This window comes from Microtus ochrogaster, unplaced genomic scaffold (genome assembly GCF_000317375.1).
Source record: "Microtus ochrogaster isolate Prairie Vole_2 unplaced genomic scaffold, MicOch1.0 UNK2, whole genome shotgun sequence".
Classification (NCBI taxonomy): domain Eukaryota; kingdom Metazoa; phylum Chordata; class Mammalia; order Rodentia; family Cricetidae; genus Microtus; species Microtus ochrogaster.
In genome coordinates this window covers 24,809,550-24,822,528 of record NW_004949100.1, presented here as the reverse complement: position 1 = coordinate 24,822,528, position 12,979 = coordinate 24,809,550, and the positions used below count along the sequence as shown (strand labels likewise).

The 12,979-nt window shown below is 34.8% G+C and overlaps 1 protein-coding gene across 6 annotated transcripts in view; it reads left to right on the top strand.

The window, feature by feature from the left end:
• The window catches only part of Cdk13 (cyclin dependent kinase 13), a 97,764-nt gene that overhangs the window by 61,998 nt on the left and 22,787 nt on the right, over positions 1–12,979 (top strand). For all 6 annotated transcript variants that reach the window (XM_013353133.2, XM_026788382.1, XM_026788383.1 and 3 more), the window contains 2 exons: positions 1,450–1,639; positions 2,379–2,435. In XM_013353133.2, the coding sequence (XP_013208587.1) occupies positions 1,450–1,639; positions 2,379–2,435 (247 nt within the window). The remainder of the gene's footprint in view (positions 1–1,449; positions 1,640–2,378; positions 2,436–12,979) is intronic.

The following is a 12,979-nucleotide window of genomic DNA, read 5'->3' as shown; positions in this document are numbered from 1 at the left end:
TTCTTTCTTTCTTTCTTTCTTTCTTTCTTTCTTTCTTTCTTTCTTTCTTTCTTTCTTTCTTTCTTTTTTGATTTTCGAGACAGTGTTTCTCTGTAGCTTTTTTTGGTTCCTGTCCTGGAACTAGGTCTTCTAGACCAGGCTGGCCTCGAACTCACAGAGATTCGCCTGCCTCTGCCTCCCTAGTGCTGGGATTATAGGTGTCCGCCACCACCGCCCGGCCTCTGTATTCTTTTAAATTTCCAGCTGTAATGACATTTCCTTCTAAATATAACTTTGTCTACACAGAATTAGTAACCATGTAGATTTTATCTCAAAATGCCTACCATTTTCCTATTAAATGTGCTCCGATTATTTTCTTCACAGAGGCACAGTAAGTTTTTAGAGAGTATCCTTAGATTGCATCATTTTTGAGAGTTCTTTGCTCTGTTTAGAGTTAGAAGCTGATTATGAGCTGTGGGTGTCTTTGGCATGGTGCTGTTTTCTTCTTTTCAGAGGATGGCATGACTTGGTTGTTGTGTTAGGAGCGTTGGGGCTGCGTCCCCAGCACCCCACTGCCCGCAAAGCTAGCTTTACCCGAAATAACTACACGGACACTGTATTCATTTAATCACTGCTTGGCCATTTCTATCTAGCCTCTTCTAGGCTAACTCTCACACCTGGACTAGCCCATCTCTGATAATCTGCTGTAGCCCACAAGGTGGCTTACCAGGGAGATTCTAGCCTATGTCCATCCTGGGTCGGAGCTTCATCGCGTGTGTCTGGCCAGGCGCGGGGAGCATGGCGTCTCTGCTCCAGAGAGCAGAGCTGTCAGTCTGACCTCACTTGGTTAGGGTTTTTGTTTGTTTTGGTTTTTGTTTTTCAAGACTGGGTTCCTCTGTGTAGCTTTCCTGGAACTTGCTCTATAAAGCTTCACTTGATTGTACTATTTGTTTGTATAGCTTTGGGTTCAGTTTGTATACATTTTATTTTATTTAAGATTTTTAAACACTAAACACTTGTCTTGTAAACAAATTATGTGTCTGTTGAAAGTTTAATAGATGCTATCTAAAGATGACATTTTTTCTGTTTGGGCTCACATCCTTACATTAAAACCAGTTCTCTAAACTTTTAGATTTTCTTTGAAGCATACAGATTTTATTCACTTTCTACTGAAAAACAATTTGTCTGATATTGGTAAGCATTTAATCAGAGCGAAGCTATAAAATGTGGAAATGAATAGAGTTGATCTGTATTATAATGAATATCTTTAGAAGAAAACTACTGTTACTGTCTTTTGAGATATTTTTGATACTTAGTTCTGAGAGAATAAGCAAGTTTTATAAATACATGACAGAGTATTATTTTCAATGATAATCCCCCATACCAATATTTTATTAAAAATGTTGAGCATCTAGATAGATTGTAGGAATAAAAGTCTTTAATATATTAATTGTTTTTTTTCCCCCTCAGGTGCATTTTACCTGGTATTTGAATATATGGACCATGATCTGATGGGACTACTGGAATCAGGCTTGGTTCATTTTAATGAAAATCATATAAAATCTTTTATGAGACAGCTCATGGAAGGCCTGGATTATTGTCATAAGAAGAACTTTTTGCATAGAGATATTAAATGTTCAAATATCCTTCTAAATAATAGGTATGTCTATGAGTTTTATGTGTTAATATAACTTCCTATAAAATTCATTTTTATTGCGTCAGATTTTTTGGGTAATGAACAACAGTCAGCTTAAGTATAAATTTCAGACACTGTGACTTAGTTCTTGAGTACTGTCTACTTGAATAAGTACTCTGCCTATGCATCACTGAGGTACTTTCTTAAACTGAAGCAGCACCCGCTATACTGTCACACTAGTGCCACTGAAATAATAGTAGTGTGTTGGGCCCCTTTGGGGGTTGCTTCTAAGAGTACCCTTAACACTGTATCCTTTTATAGGATCATTAGGCCCTTCATAAAATAAGGTAGTATTTGTCTAGTTTAAAAATATAAATGCTTTGTAAATAGCTGGTACACTGTCTTTTAGGCAGTATTAACACACATGATTGTACATCTTTAGGACAATATAGTCCCTCTAATAGTTTTGATCTACAACTGGTTGAATCTGAAAATTAAGAACTTGTAGATATGGATGATTGAATGGGTGTATAACAACAGCAAAAAGAAACTATCCAAAGCAATATGCTACTTGTTACTTGGTAAATTTGCCTTGTACATTTTCCACTAGTTAACTTTGCATGTAGTACAGCAGTTCAATGAGAGAATTTGTTTTTTAATGTGTCTTAATTCAGCACTAGAAATGGAAAATATATACATATATATATTCATAATCAGATTCATGATAAACTAATGCTTTTTTACTTTGTCTTATTTCTACCAGAGGACAAATAAAGCTTGCAGATTTTGGACTTGCTCGTTTATATAGCTCAGAAGAAAGGTAAGAGTACTTTGAGATGAATTATTGTAAGCATGAAGTTCAGTTTTAGAAGCTAAATTTACAATGTTAATTTTTTTATTTGATTTTATGTGTATGAGTTTTTGGCCACATGTATGTATGTATGTATACCACATGCATGTTTTGTACCTGTGGAGGTTAAAAGAGATATTTTGGATCCTCTGAAACTGGAGTTACAGAGGGTTGTGAACTACCATGTGGGTGCTGGGAACTGAACCTAGGTTGTCTGAAAAAGCAACAGGTGCTTGTTGAGCTATTTCTCCAGCTGGTTTGTTTGTTTGTTTTTTTAAAAATATAGACATTTATGTTCCCTGAGTAATACTAAAAATTGGTTTGGCTGATTTAATTTTATAATTTTGTATATTTAATTTTTAAATAAATTTGATGTTTAAATGGTGGATGAATAAAATTTTATTAAAATGTATGATGTTAAATATGACTGCATGAACTTAAAAAATTTTAAAACATTAAATTTTTAGTTTGGGTCTAGAATTAAGGTTCTTAATTGTGTATTTAATAGTAAAGCTTGGTATATGCTTTATAAATAGTACATATAAATTCTAAAACTTTGTTTTATTATTTTAAACTTCACCTTTTTTGTTTTTGCTTACTTACATCTACAGTAGTCTTTTTTTCCCCCCCCAATTCCCTCGAACTATTTAAGCAAGCAGTTGTGAGGAATTTCAGAGATAGAGAAAGATGGAGCTTCTCTGACTAACGTTCCCTTTATGTCTGGTAGTAAAGAAATAGGACTCTTATTTGAATTAATACAGACTTTCCAAATAAAATGTTTTGTTGAAATAATAAATTTGTGTACAAGCTATGGGTTGATTCAGTTTAGTAAATATAGTCAGTGTGGTCCGTTTTTTCCTTATTTTCCTTATACATTTGTGTAATTATAAATTCTTCATGAATTAAATGTTGTGTTTTTAAATTATTTTATTGGTGTATAAAATTATATCCAATAAATTATTTTGAACTATATATAACATTATAGAATGGCTAAAATAGACTAATTAGCTAATGTCTTATGTCATTTTTTGTGGTAGGAACGCTTAAAATCTCTTAGTAATTTTAAAGAAGATACTGAACTGTTATTACACTTATCAAGTTGTTGGATAAATCTCTTCAACTTATTCTTACCATCTAATTGCAAAGTCTGTATTTTAGTTTCTATATACAAGTGAGGTTGTGTGATCTTTGTCTTCTGTGCCTGGCTTATTTAACTTGAACGCCTTCAGGTTCATCATGGCATCACATTGAACAACATGATATTTATTTTTTATAAATTTTTATAAGATTTTTTTCATATACTATATTTTGGTGCTGTTCTTTCCACTTCCCCAACTCCCAGATCCTCCCACCTCCTTCTCTACTCACCTTCATGGTAGTCTATATGCATATATGCCAATACTTTCCTCATCAGTTCTGTGGGGTTGAACACAGTCTGTTGTGTCTGCTGGTGTGAAGGACTGAATGACTTTAAGGTATGTTTTGACAGGGTGAAGGAGCTATATATAGTTTGGGTTTTCAACCCATATTTATATAACCCAGACTGGCCTTGAACTCTGACCCAACTACTTCCACTTTCTAAGTGTTAAGATTAAAGATGTGTGTCTGTGCCTGGCTCTAAATTTTTAAATATTTCTATAATATAATAAGGTTTCTTTTGGTAGAATTTGGAAAGGAACTGATCTTAATGTTGCTTAATCTAAAGCTTTATTTGAATAACTATTTTTAAATTTCTGACCAATCTGGCTATTCTTGGGGGGCGGGGGCTGTTTGGTTAAGGACTCTATTTTCTTAATATTTTGATATTTCACTGTAGTTGTATTTGTCCTAGATGCAATCTGTTATACTTCAATGTATTTTTCTTTCTTTCTTGTTACGATTCATTCATATTGGAATGCACCTAATTACCTTTTATAGCTAAAAAGTTCTTTTTATTGAAGATATCCCTGTGTACTTGGTATAGATGTTCCAGAAAAAAATATTGTATTTCTCCATATATGTGTGTGTGTATCTTTTCTCATAGGACAAAAAAGCATTTCCACAAAAACTGAAATAAACTGCTTTTCCTAGAGGAAAAATTATAACAGCACTTCTATTACAGGTTTGAAGTTTGAAGAAAAAAAATTATAGTCCTAAAGTGAGAAACTGGTTATAGTCTTTTTATTATCCTTATTCAGTTACAAAATACTGTTTTTTTTTTTTTTTGGTTAGCGTGCGGTACTTATATGACAAAATACTGTTTCTTGAGACAAGAGTTTCACTATATATGTATTCTAGGTCAGGCTCAAACATTACTGTGTGTAGCTCAGTTACGCCTCGAAATGGCCTCCATGTGGTATTTCTGCCACCTCATCAGTGCTGCTGTGAAATGTTGGTTAAGCCAGTTAATGAGCTTCATACTCTAAATATTACAATGATGGAGTTAGCATTTCCAAAACTGGGTCTGGATGAGATGGCTTAGTAGTTGAGAGGACTTGTTGCGCTTGCAGAGGACCCAGGTTTGGCTTCTAGCAGCCACGTGACACCTCACTACCACCTGGAACTCCAGTTCCAGGATATCTAAAGCCATCTCTGGTTTTGGCCTCCATGGGCACTAGGCCTGCACATGGAACACATACTGATATACAGGCAAAACACTCATACATATAAAATAAGGAAGAAAAAATAATTTACATCTCCAAATTCTGAGCTCAAAATGTTGCTTAGTAGTAGAGCACTTCTCTAGCGTGTTTGAGGCTGTTTGTTCAATACACAAAACTACCAAAACCCAAAATCCTTCAATGTTCCTACAAAGTTTTAAAACAAATTAAAAATTTACATACCTGTTACGTTTTCAAAAGTTGCCATTATCAAAATAAAACTTCCTTAAATAGTACTCAAAGTCTGCTGCATTTCTTTGTAATCTCATTGAGAAGAGGAAGAGGGGAAAGGGTTTTAGCACTTGCTAACCCATCCTCAGGCAGAGTGAGTTAAAAGCCTTGTTGCCATCTAGTGGCTATTCCTGCCTTGCCACTTGTTTAGGGACTTTAAGGATGACTCATTGTCCCTAAATTTATAATTGTCATTTTCAAGATGGAAACAATGCTTTATTTAGTATACTTTAAAACATGGAGTGTGTTTTGGGAGAAGGGAACTCTGACCTGCAGAACTGTCCTATACTGCAGGGAACTCTGGGGTTTCCAGGTAATGCTGAGGGTCTTATGGGAGGCTGGATACCAAACATAAGACAAGAGAAAGACTACCCCAGACAAATATACATTACAATGAATAGTGTACCTCAGCAGTCTTCAGAGATGGAAACCTTACTCAGGTCAATGATGTCATTGTAAAGTCAAAATAAATTTGTAGCTCTTTTTTTTCTCTCATATACTCTCTGTTTTGATTATGTAAAATAGGAAAGGCAATTTAATTTTCTAGCATTTTTCTATTGTCTTATTCCCACCACCTCTTTGGAAATCTCATCCATGTTCTCACTGCAAACCTAAATTTCCATTGTTAATTTTTTGTGTGTGTTATCATGCATTTGCTGCACGTCTCCACCTACATGATCTGCATATCTTAAATTAAGCCCTGTCTACCGTGTCAGAAAAACAAGATACTACTTTTCTTTAATTATCCATTTGTTTCCACAGACATTTGTGTCATATGTGTGTCTGTGTATATGCATATATATTATCAACCATACATATCCCTCTAAAGAATATTCCCTGCCTTTAGTTTCTTTGTTTCATTTATTCCCTTCTCCCATTACTAGACACTGCCGTTTCCAGCCACGCCCCCATAGTAGCATTGTTGAACTTAAATTCCCTAAATACACTGTGTTCTGAAATGTTTTTGTGGATCTACAGAAATTGTTTTTATTTTATATGCAATTGTAATTCTCATTTTATTTTGAAAACTTTGATATTTAAGTGTTTAATTCAGGAATGTACAAATGTCTTTATTCAAAAATACAAAATAAATTCTTTGTAGGCATGGACAACGACGGCAGTAAACCATTATATATTGTCAATGGAAACCAGGAACTAATGGTTATAGTGACCAGCCAGACTTCTCTTCAGTCATTTTCTTTAGGTGACTTCTCTGAAGATCAGTGAGGAACCTGGCCCTTGAACTTCCTGTCACAGTTCATTGATAAGGGTAAAGGGCTATTCTAGGAATTAGAACATGCCACCTCACATTCTCCCTCACATTCCCCCATTGCACCTATTCCTGGGTCCTTTTCTTTCGGAATTTCAGTCACTACAACTTCTGCTGTAGTTACCAAGGAGGCCACCCCAGCAGCCCCCAGTAATGCAGTTCTTACAGTCTATGCTGGATCAATGATTCCTTTTTCTACAAAATCTCGGAGCATAGCATCATAACCAACTTCTGAGGGACTCTACAGAATTATCTTTTTTTCTTGTTTTTTGTTTTTTTTTTTTTTCTTGTTTTTTTTTTTGGATTTTCGAGACAGGGTTTCTCCGTAGCTTTTTGGAACCTGTCCTGGAACTAGCTCTGTAGACCAGGCTGGCCTCGAACTCACAGAGATCCGCCTGCCTCTGCCTCCCGAGTGCTGGGAATTTTCTGAACTATCAAAGATCCTTCAACACTTGCATTCTTAGCAGTAGTCATTGCAGGAATTTTGAGTGTTCTTTTAATAATTTCTATATCTATTTTCTGATCTTTATTTGAAGACTTTAATGAATTCAAGGGTGGGATGCAGCAAAGCAGAGTGAGCACCTGTTAATGCTTAATGCAGTACCTAATTGAATTTGAATTGTTTAAAGAAAGGAAAAAAAGGGAAAATCTTTATATGTTGATTTATTTTGAAGTAGCTAGCTTCGCAATAATTATTTGTAAAGTCTTCACAGATGAGTAGTATAAATGTCTTTATTTTTCACAAGTCAAACACAAGACTTTTGTCACACACTGCCAGCCATTTCCCAATAGAGCTAGGAAGTAAATCTGGAGTTTTTGACAGAAACAGTGTTCTCTATAGTATTTTCTGGTTAAACCCCTGCATCATACCTTGATATTGTGAAAGTACCTTTCAGGTAGAGAGCACTAGGAGCCTCACAAGGTGCTTTCAAGGGTACCATTAGGCTAGCAACAATTTTTGTAGCTGTTTTATAGCAAAGAGTTTGCTGAATTTATTTGAATGAGTATTTTGTATGCATGTATGTATATGCACCATGTGTGTGCAGTACTCAAGGTGGTTAGAAGACTTGGATACCCTTGAGTTGGACTTAAAGATTTTTTTTTTTACGGCAATTTGGGAACTCCGATATGGGTGCTGGTAATTAGACCTGGGTTCTCTGAAGAGTGTAGCCAGTGCTCTTAACCACTGAGCCATCTTCAGTCCCAGATTTGCTGAATTTAACTGGCTTTGTCCTCCCAACTCTTCAGTCATATATACGTTTTTAAGAAGTGGATTAGCAAATTATAGAATATTCATTTTTTACCACCATAGTCATGTTCAGTTCTGTTATATTTGGATTGCTTCAGAGCTCCCTTAAATACCAAACTAGAAAGCTAAAAAGTGGAACAAAACCAAAAACCCCTAGCTATTTTGATAATTAAGGTTTTTTTTTAATAAAAAGTTTTTTTGTTTTTGTTTTTGGCTGCTGTTGTTACCAGCCTATCCAGATATTTCTTTCCTTAATGATAAAATGATAATGTCATCTGCCTTTTCAAAAGCTGGTAATGGAAGCCAGAGATTGCTTTGGTAGTAAAGTACTTGCCCAGCATGCTCAAGGTACTGGGGTTAATTCCTAGCACTGTAGATCAAACCTAAAATTGGTAGTGTTTTCTCGAGAATATATGTAATAGAAAGCGCAATTGAGAGTAAACTGACTTTAGACCCTTATTTCTGAAGTATTTATAAAGTTTAGTTTTGCCACCTGTAAATAGCAGCTTTTTGAATTCACTGTTTTAATTTAATGACAGATGGAGTTAGTGTGTCCGTCTGATTAGATTATAGAATTTATTGCTTGGAACTTTAAGTATGGAAATAAATTAAAATGATTCATATTCTCAGTCTGTCCCTTTTCCTAAGTGATTAAATGCATACAATCAAATTATTTTTTTCAGTGCTATATCTTTAATATCTGATTTTTGTAAAAAGAGAGGATTAACTCTTTTCAGAAGTATTATATTTTTTGTAATCCATGAAGAAAAATATGTATGTGTTGTCAGGTGTCTTTTTAATTTTTCCTATGGTGTAAATAAGATCTTTTATCTTTAGGATGTTGACATTAGGTACCCAGAACAGGAAGACCAAGTTGGAAAGGCTAGTTTTTGAGGATTCCTGATTTTCAGCTATTTCTGCATTTGGATTATCTCTTCAGATTACAATTCTCACAGTTTCTTGAGATTTAAATTCTTTTTACTTCTAAACATAATTTTAGTCTCATTTACTTTGAGCTTTACCTTTATAAATACAACAACCTACTCATAACATGGAACTTTTTTTGTTAATACTATATAAACTTGAGTGATGTGGTTCGTGAGATTGGCTTTAGTGGTCTCCTAACTCTCCCTAAGTTGAAATTTGCTTTTATGATTAAAGTCCTTCTGTCTGCATACTTTCTCAGTGTGTGTCGTCCCCCGTCTCCTCCCCCCCCCCCCCAGTTAATAGTAAAATGAAAAATGGGGTATGGCAGGGGTCCAGGAACTAGAACACCAACCTACTTTTTTTACTGTATATCCCAAGCTGGCCTTAAACTGAAAGTCCTCCTGTTTCCAGCTGCTGACTTCTGAGATTTTAGGAATGTTAAAGGAGTTCAAAGCATTTAAACAACATTCACTTTTTCAAAGTTTTTTCTTTGTTTTGTTTTTTTTGTGGGTTTTTTTTTTTTTTTTTTTTTTTTTTGCTTTTTTTCCAATTTGGCTTCTATCTCCCTACTCTAAAAAATGTACATTTGCTCAGCCATTTCAGAGAACTAAAGATTCAGTGTGGTTTATTAGCAAGAACTCCTAGTAATAAAGGATTTTTTTTACCTTGTGCACTAGACAAAGGACACTAGGAGCAATGTGCAATAATATTATGTTTTAAGACTATCGTTTTGACTGTGTTTTGGAAAATGAATTATCCTTGAAAATCTGGAAGCAAAAAAAATTTGATTAGAAAGCTGTTGCACTAAATTTTGATAAAAATTATTATGGCTAGAACTAGGCAGTGGACTATGTTTTAGAAAGAGGTGAATTACGTAATAAAGGTCTTTACTGGAGAATAGTTAGAGCCTACTACCTGTTGAAAAATCTGTCTCCACTTCTCCCTATAAGGTTTCTGCTTAAGTAGCTGAATACATTTACATTTAGGAGAGGCAAAGCTATTGTAAAAAATTTAGTAACGGCTCAAAGTATTATAATTTCTCACTTAATAGTGTTATTTGATTGTTGCTTACCTCATTGCATCATTAATACTTAACCAGTTCAAAGGGCGACTGTTTCATATAGTGACCCAGAAAACCTGGCTGGAAGATTTGCCGTCTTTTACACATACCTTCTATGGCTATTACCAGAAATAGGAAAAGAAGGGAGTGGTGTCGAGATACAGGATTGGAAAAGCTCTTAGCTGTGTATTCCTGCTCCAGTGGCATGCACTTGGTTGCATGGCCACAACTCATTGAAGTGAGGATTTGAAGTGTAGTGTCTAGAGCAGGGCAGCTTCTCTAGAAGAAAGGAACACGCCCTAGAGGATGGCTGCTCTTCTCTATCGCCAAGTGCTGCTTCCTGGAGACAGGAAGAGTAAAGCAATTTTCAGTAGAAGGTAGCCAATTCACTTTTGAAAGCTATGATGTAGGTACTTAAAAACTTGAACATTTCGAAGTAGACAAGTGGTCTTAGTATGAAGACACCCTCTATTGGGAAAAATGAGTTTTTCAATGTATAGCATTATGTTACAGGAATTGAAACTATTTCTTTACAAGGTAAAAAGGAATGTGAAATATCAAGAAGTATAAAGATAAAGAAAAGAAAGGGCATGAGAAAAAAGTTTGTACTTACTGTTAAGTAGTTACAGCATGCCAGTCAGTTAAAAGTATACACAGGTTCTTACTTGGACAGAGTGTGATAGAATAAGTATCCAAGGACTAGGCATTGGAACTATAAAAGACAGACTAAATCCCTGTTTCTTTTATATGGTATTAAGAGAAATTAAGGATTTAAATAGTGCTACAGCTCAAATAAAATGATGACTATAAGATTCTGGCCATGTGACAGTATCTGAAGGAATTTTTGATGGGGCAGTTAGCATAGCTGTCTTTGAAGAAGTAAATTGGAAGATCTGAGGATGAAGAAAGAAAATTTAATGAAGACCCATGAAAAGACTATTCCAGTAAGAGAAGCTCAGCTCCTGGGGAACACCTTGGTGTTTGAAGAGTCTGAAGTTCTGTGGGGCCACAGAAATAAGATAAATTTTATTTATTTGCAGTGGGATATGACCTGGTTTTTTGTTTTTAAAAAGATGATAGGCAAGGGTATTTTAGAGGTGAGGACACCCATGACTATGCTGTTGACATAGTAGTTGTGACTCAGACTTAGGTTATAATTGTTGAAATCGTTTAAAACAATGTATTTAAGATGAGTTTGTTAATGGTTCCTGTCTAGCTATGATGGCATACTGTCTGTCACCTTGGCACCTAGGAGGCTAAGACAGGAAGTTTTAGGTTATGATTTACCTGAGGGCTACTTGGGGAGGCCATGTCCATTCCTCACCTACAACAGCAAAGAAACCCCCTGGGTCATCTCCCTGCAGCAGCTAGGTAGGTATTGACAGAATGACCCAGATTTCTCCTGAGTAGTTACCTGAAGGTTTTCCTTCTTGTCTCAAAAATACTACAAATTATACAATGAAAGAAATCACTGGAGATTTTATTATATTTAATCTTGCTTAGGTGTGTCCTTTTACATGAATGTTTTTGAATTTCATAGAATGATCTTGTCAAACTTTTATTTAAAATAGGGAACACCACAACTGAATCTATTCCCCTGAACACCCCTCCCCCAAACTCTGAAAGTCCTAAGATTGTATAGAAGTAAAGCATTGAAATGTGTTACTAAATGAGCAGAGGGTATTTGATAAAAACCAACATTTTAAAAATACTTAGAAAACAATTAACTGTACTACATTAAATACTTTGTATTACACTTAGAACTGTACTTTGTGTTGTTTTGTGTTTAATCATTTTGAAAATTACTATTCTGAATTTGATAAAGGCAGTTAGCCAAACTTAAAGCTAAAAGTGACTATGTAATACATTGCATAGGATTTGATATATGGCATATATGCTGATTTTTTATTTTGAATACTTTGCTTAAATAAAATATCATTACAATAGTTAAAGTTTCTCTAAGCATTCATTTTTTAAATTTAAAATATTAGAGATTTATATTAATTTAAGTATTTCTTTGAGAGTGGTTAGCCTAGTTTCAATCTTAGCAGCATAGAAGTTGTATAGAACCTTGAAACAATGTAAAAGGTAGTCCTCCTATGTTTCCAAGCTTTTTTTCTCCTCCAGCCAGCTCATTCACATGCCACCTTATGCTCCATTGTACCCCATATTTTCCTGGGCTTTGTGTTTGTGAATGAGCTTTTACACTCTTGAGTGAAGATAGAAAATATAGGGCTTTAAAGACAGTAGAATCATGTCTAGATGACTGTTGAGAGTAGAGTTTAGATCATATGCTCTCACATCTTTTGCTGTGCATCAAAAAATGATCAGTAAGAAAATGGGGGCGGAATTTCAAATTTAAAAGGAATTACGCTTAAATAAGGATGATTAAGTCTAGCTTTATTAGAGCAGCTAGGATTTAAAATACTTTATATTATATGAAGATTATTGATGCTAGAAATAAGCAAAGAAAAGTTACTAAGGAAAGTATAGCCAATTTTCATTTGCTTCGTAGACATTTTAGCAAGATATGGTGGTACATGTCAGACTCCCAGCTCTTGGGGGTCAGAGGTAGGAAAGTTACTGGAAACTTAAGCCATCTTCCTACAAAGCAAATCCCAGAGCAGCTAGGGCTAGATAGTGAGACTTGCCAGAAAATAAAACTAAACCAAACCAAAAAACTTAGACTCGTGTTAATTTTCAGCTTGAAATGTCAATTTCAGCAGAAGTTTTTTTGGCTTTGGGAACATTGTAATGCCCAAATTGATAACTTAAGTATTAGTGCACAGATTACTTCAGAGAAATTTGTCTAAGTTTTGGCAGAGGCGAACTCAGATGGGTCTTAGGCTTTCAGAAATTTAAGACCCATGGTTGCTAAATTAAGAAATTTTTGCTGAAATAAGTTGTGTACACGTTTTTTTTTTTTTTTTTTCCAAATGAATCTGATCCAACCCATCTCAGGGAAATAGACGGGCATGGAATACAGTCAGTCATCCTAGGGAGCTCACTGTCTGTTCGTGTAGTTTTTGTTATTTGGAATAAGGTTTATGACTCCTCTAAAGGGGTAGTTATTTTGGTGTCTTTATTTTAACTGTAGGTTCTTATTTTTTAGGATCAACTTCATATAAATCATGTAGA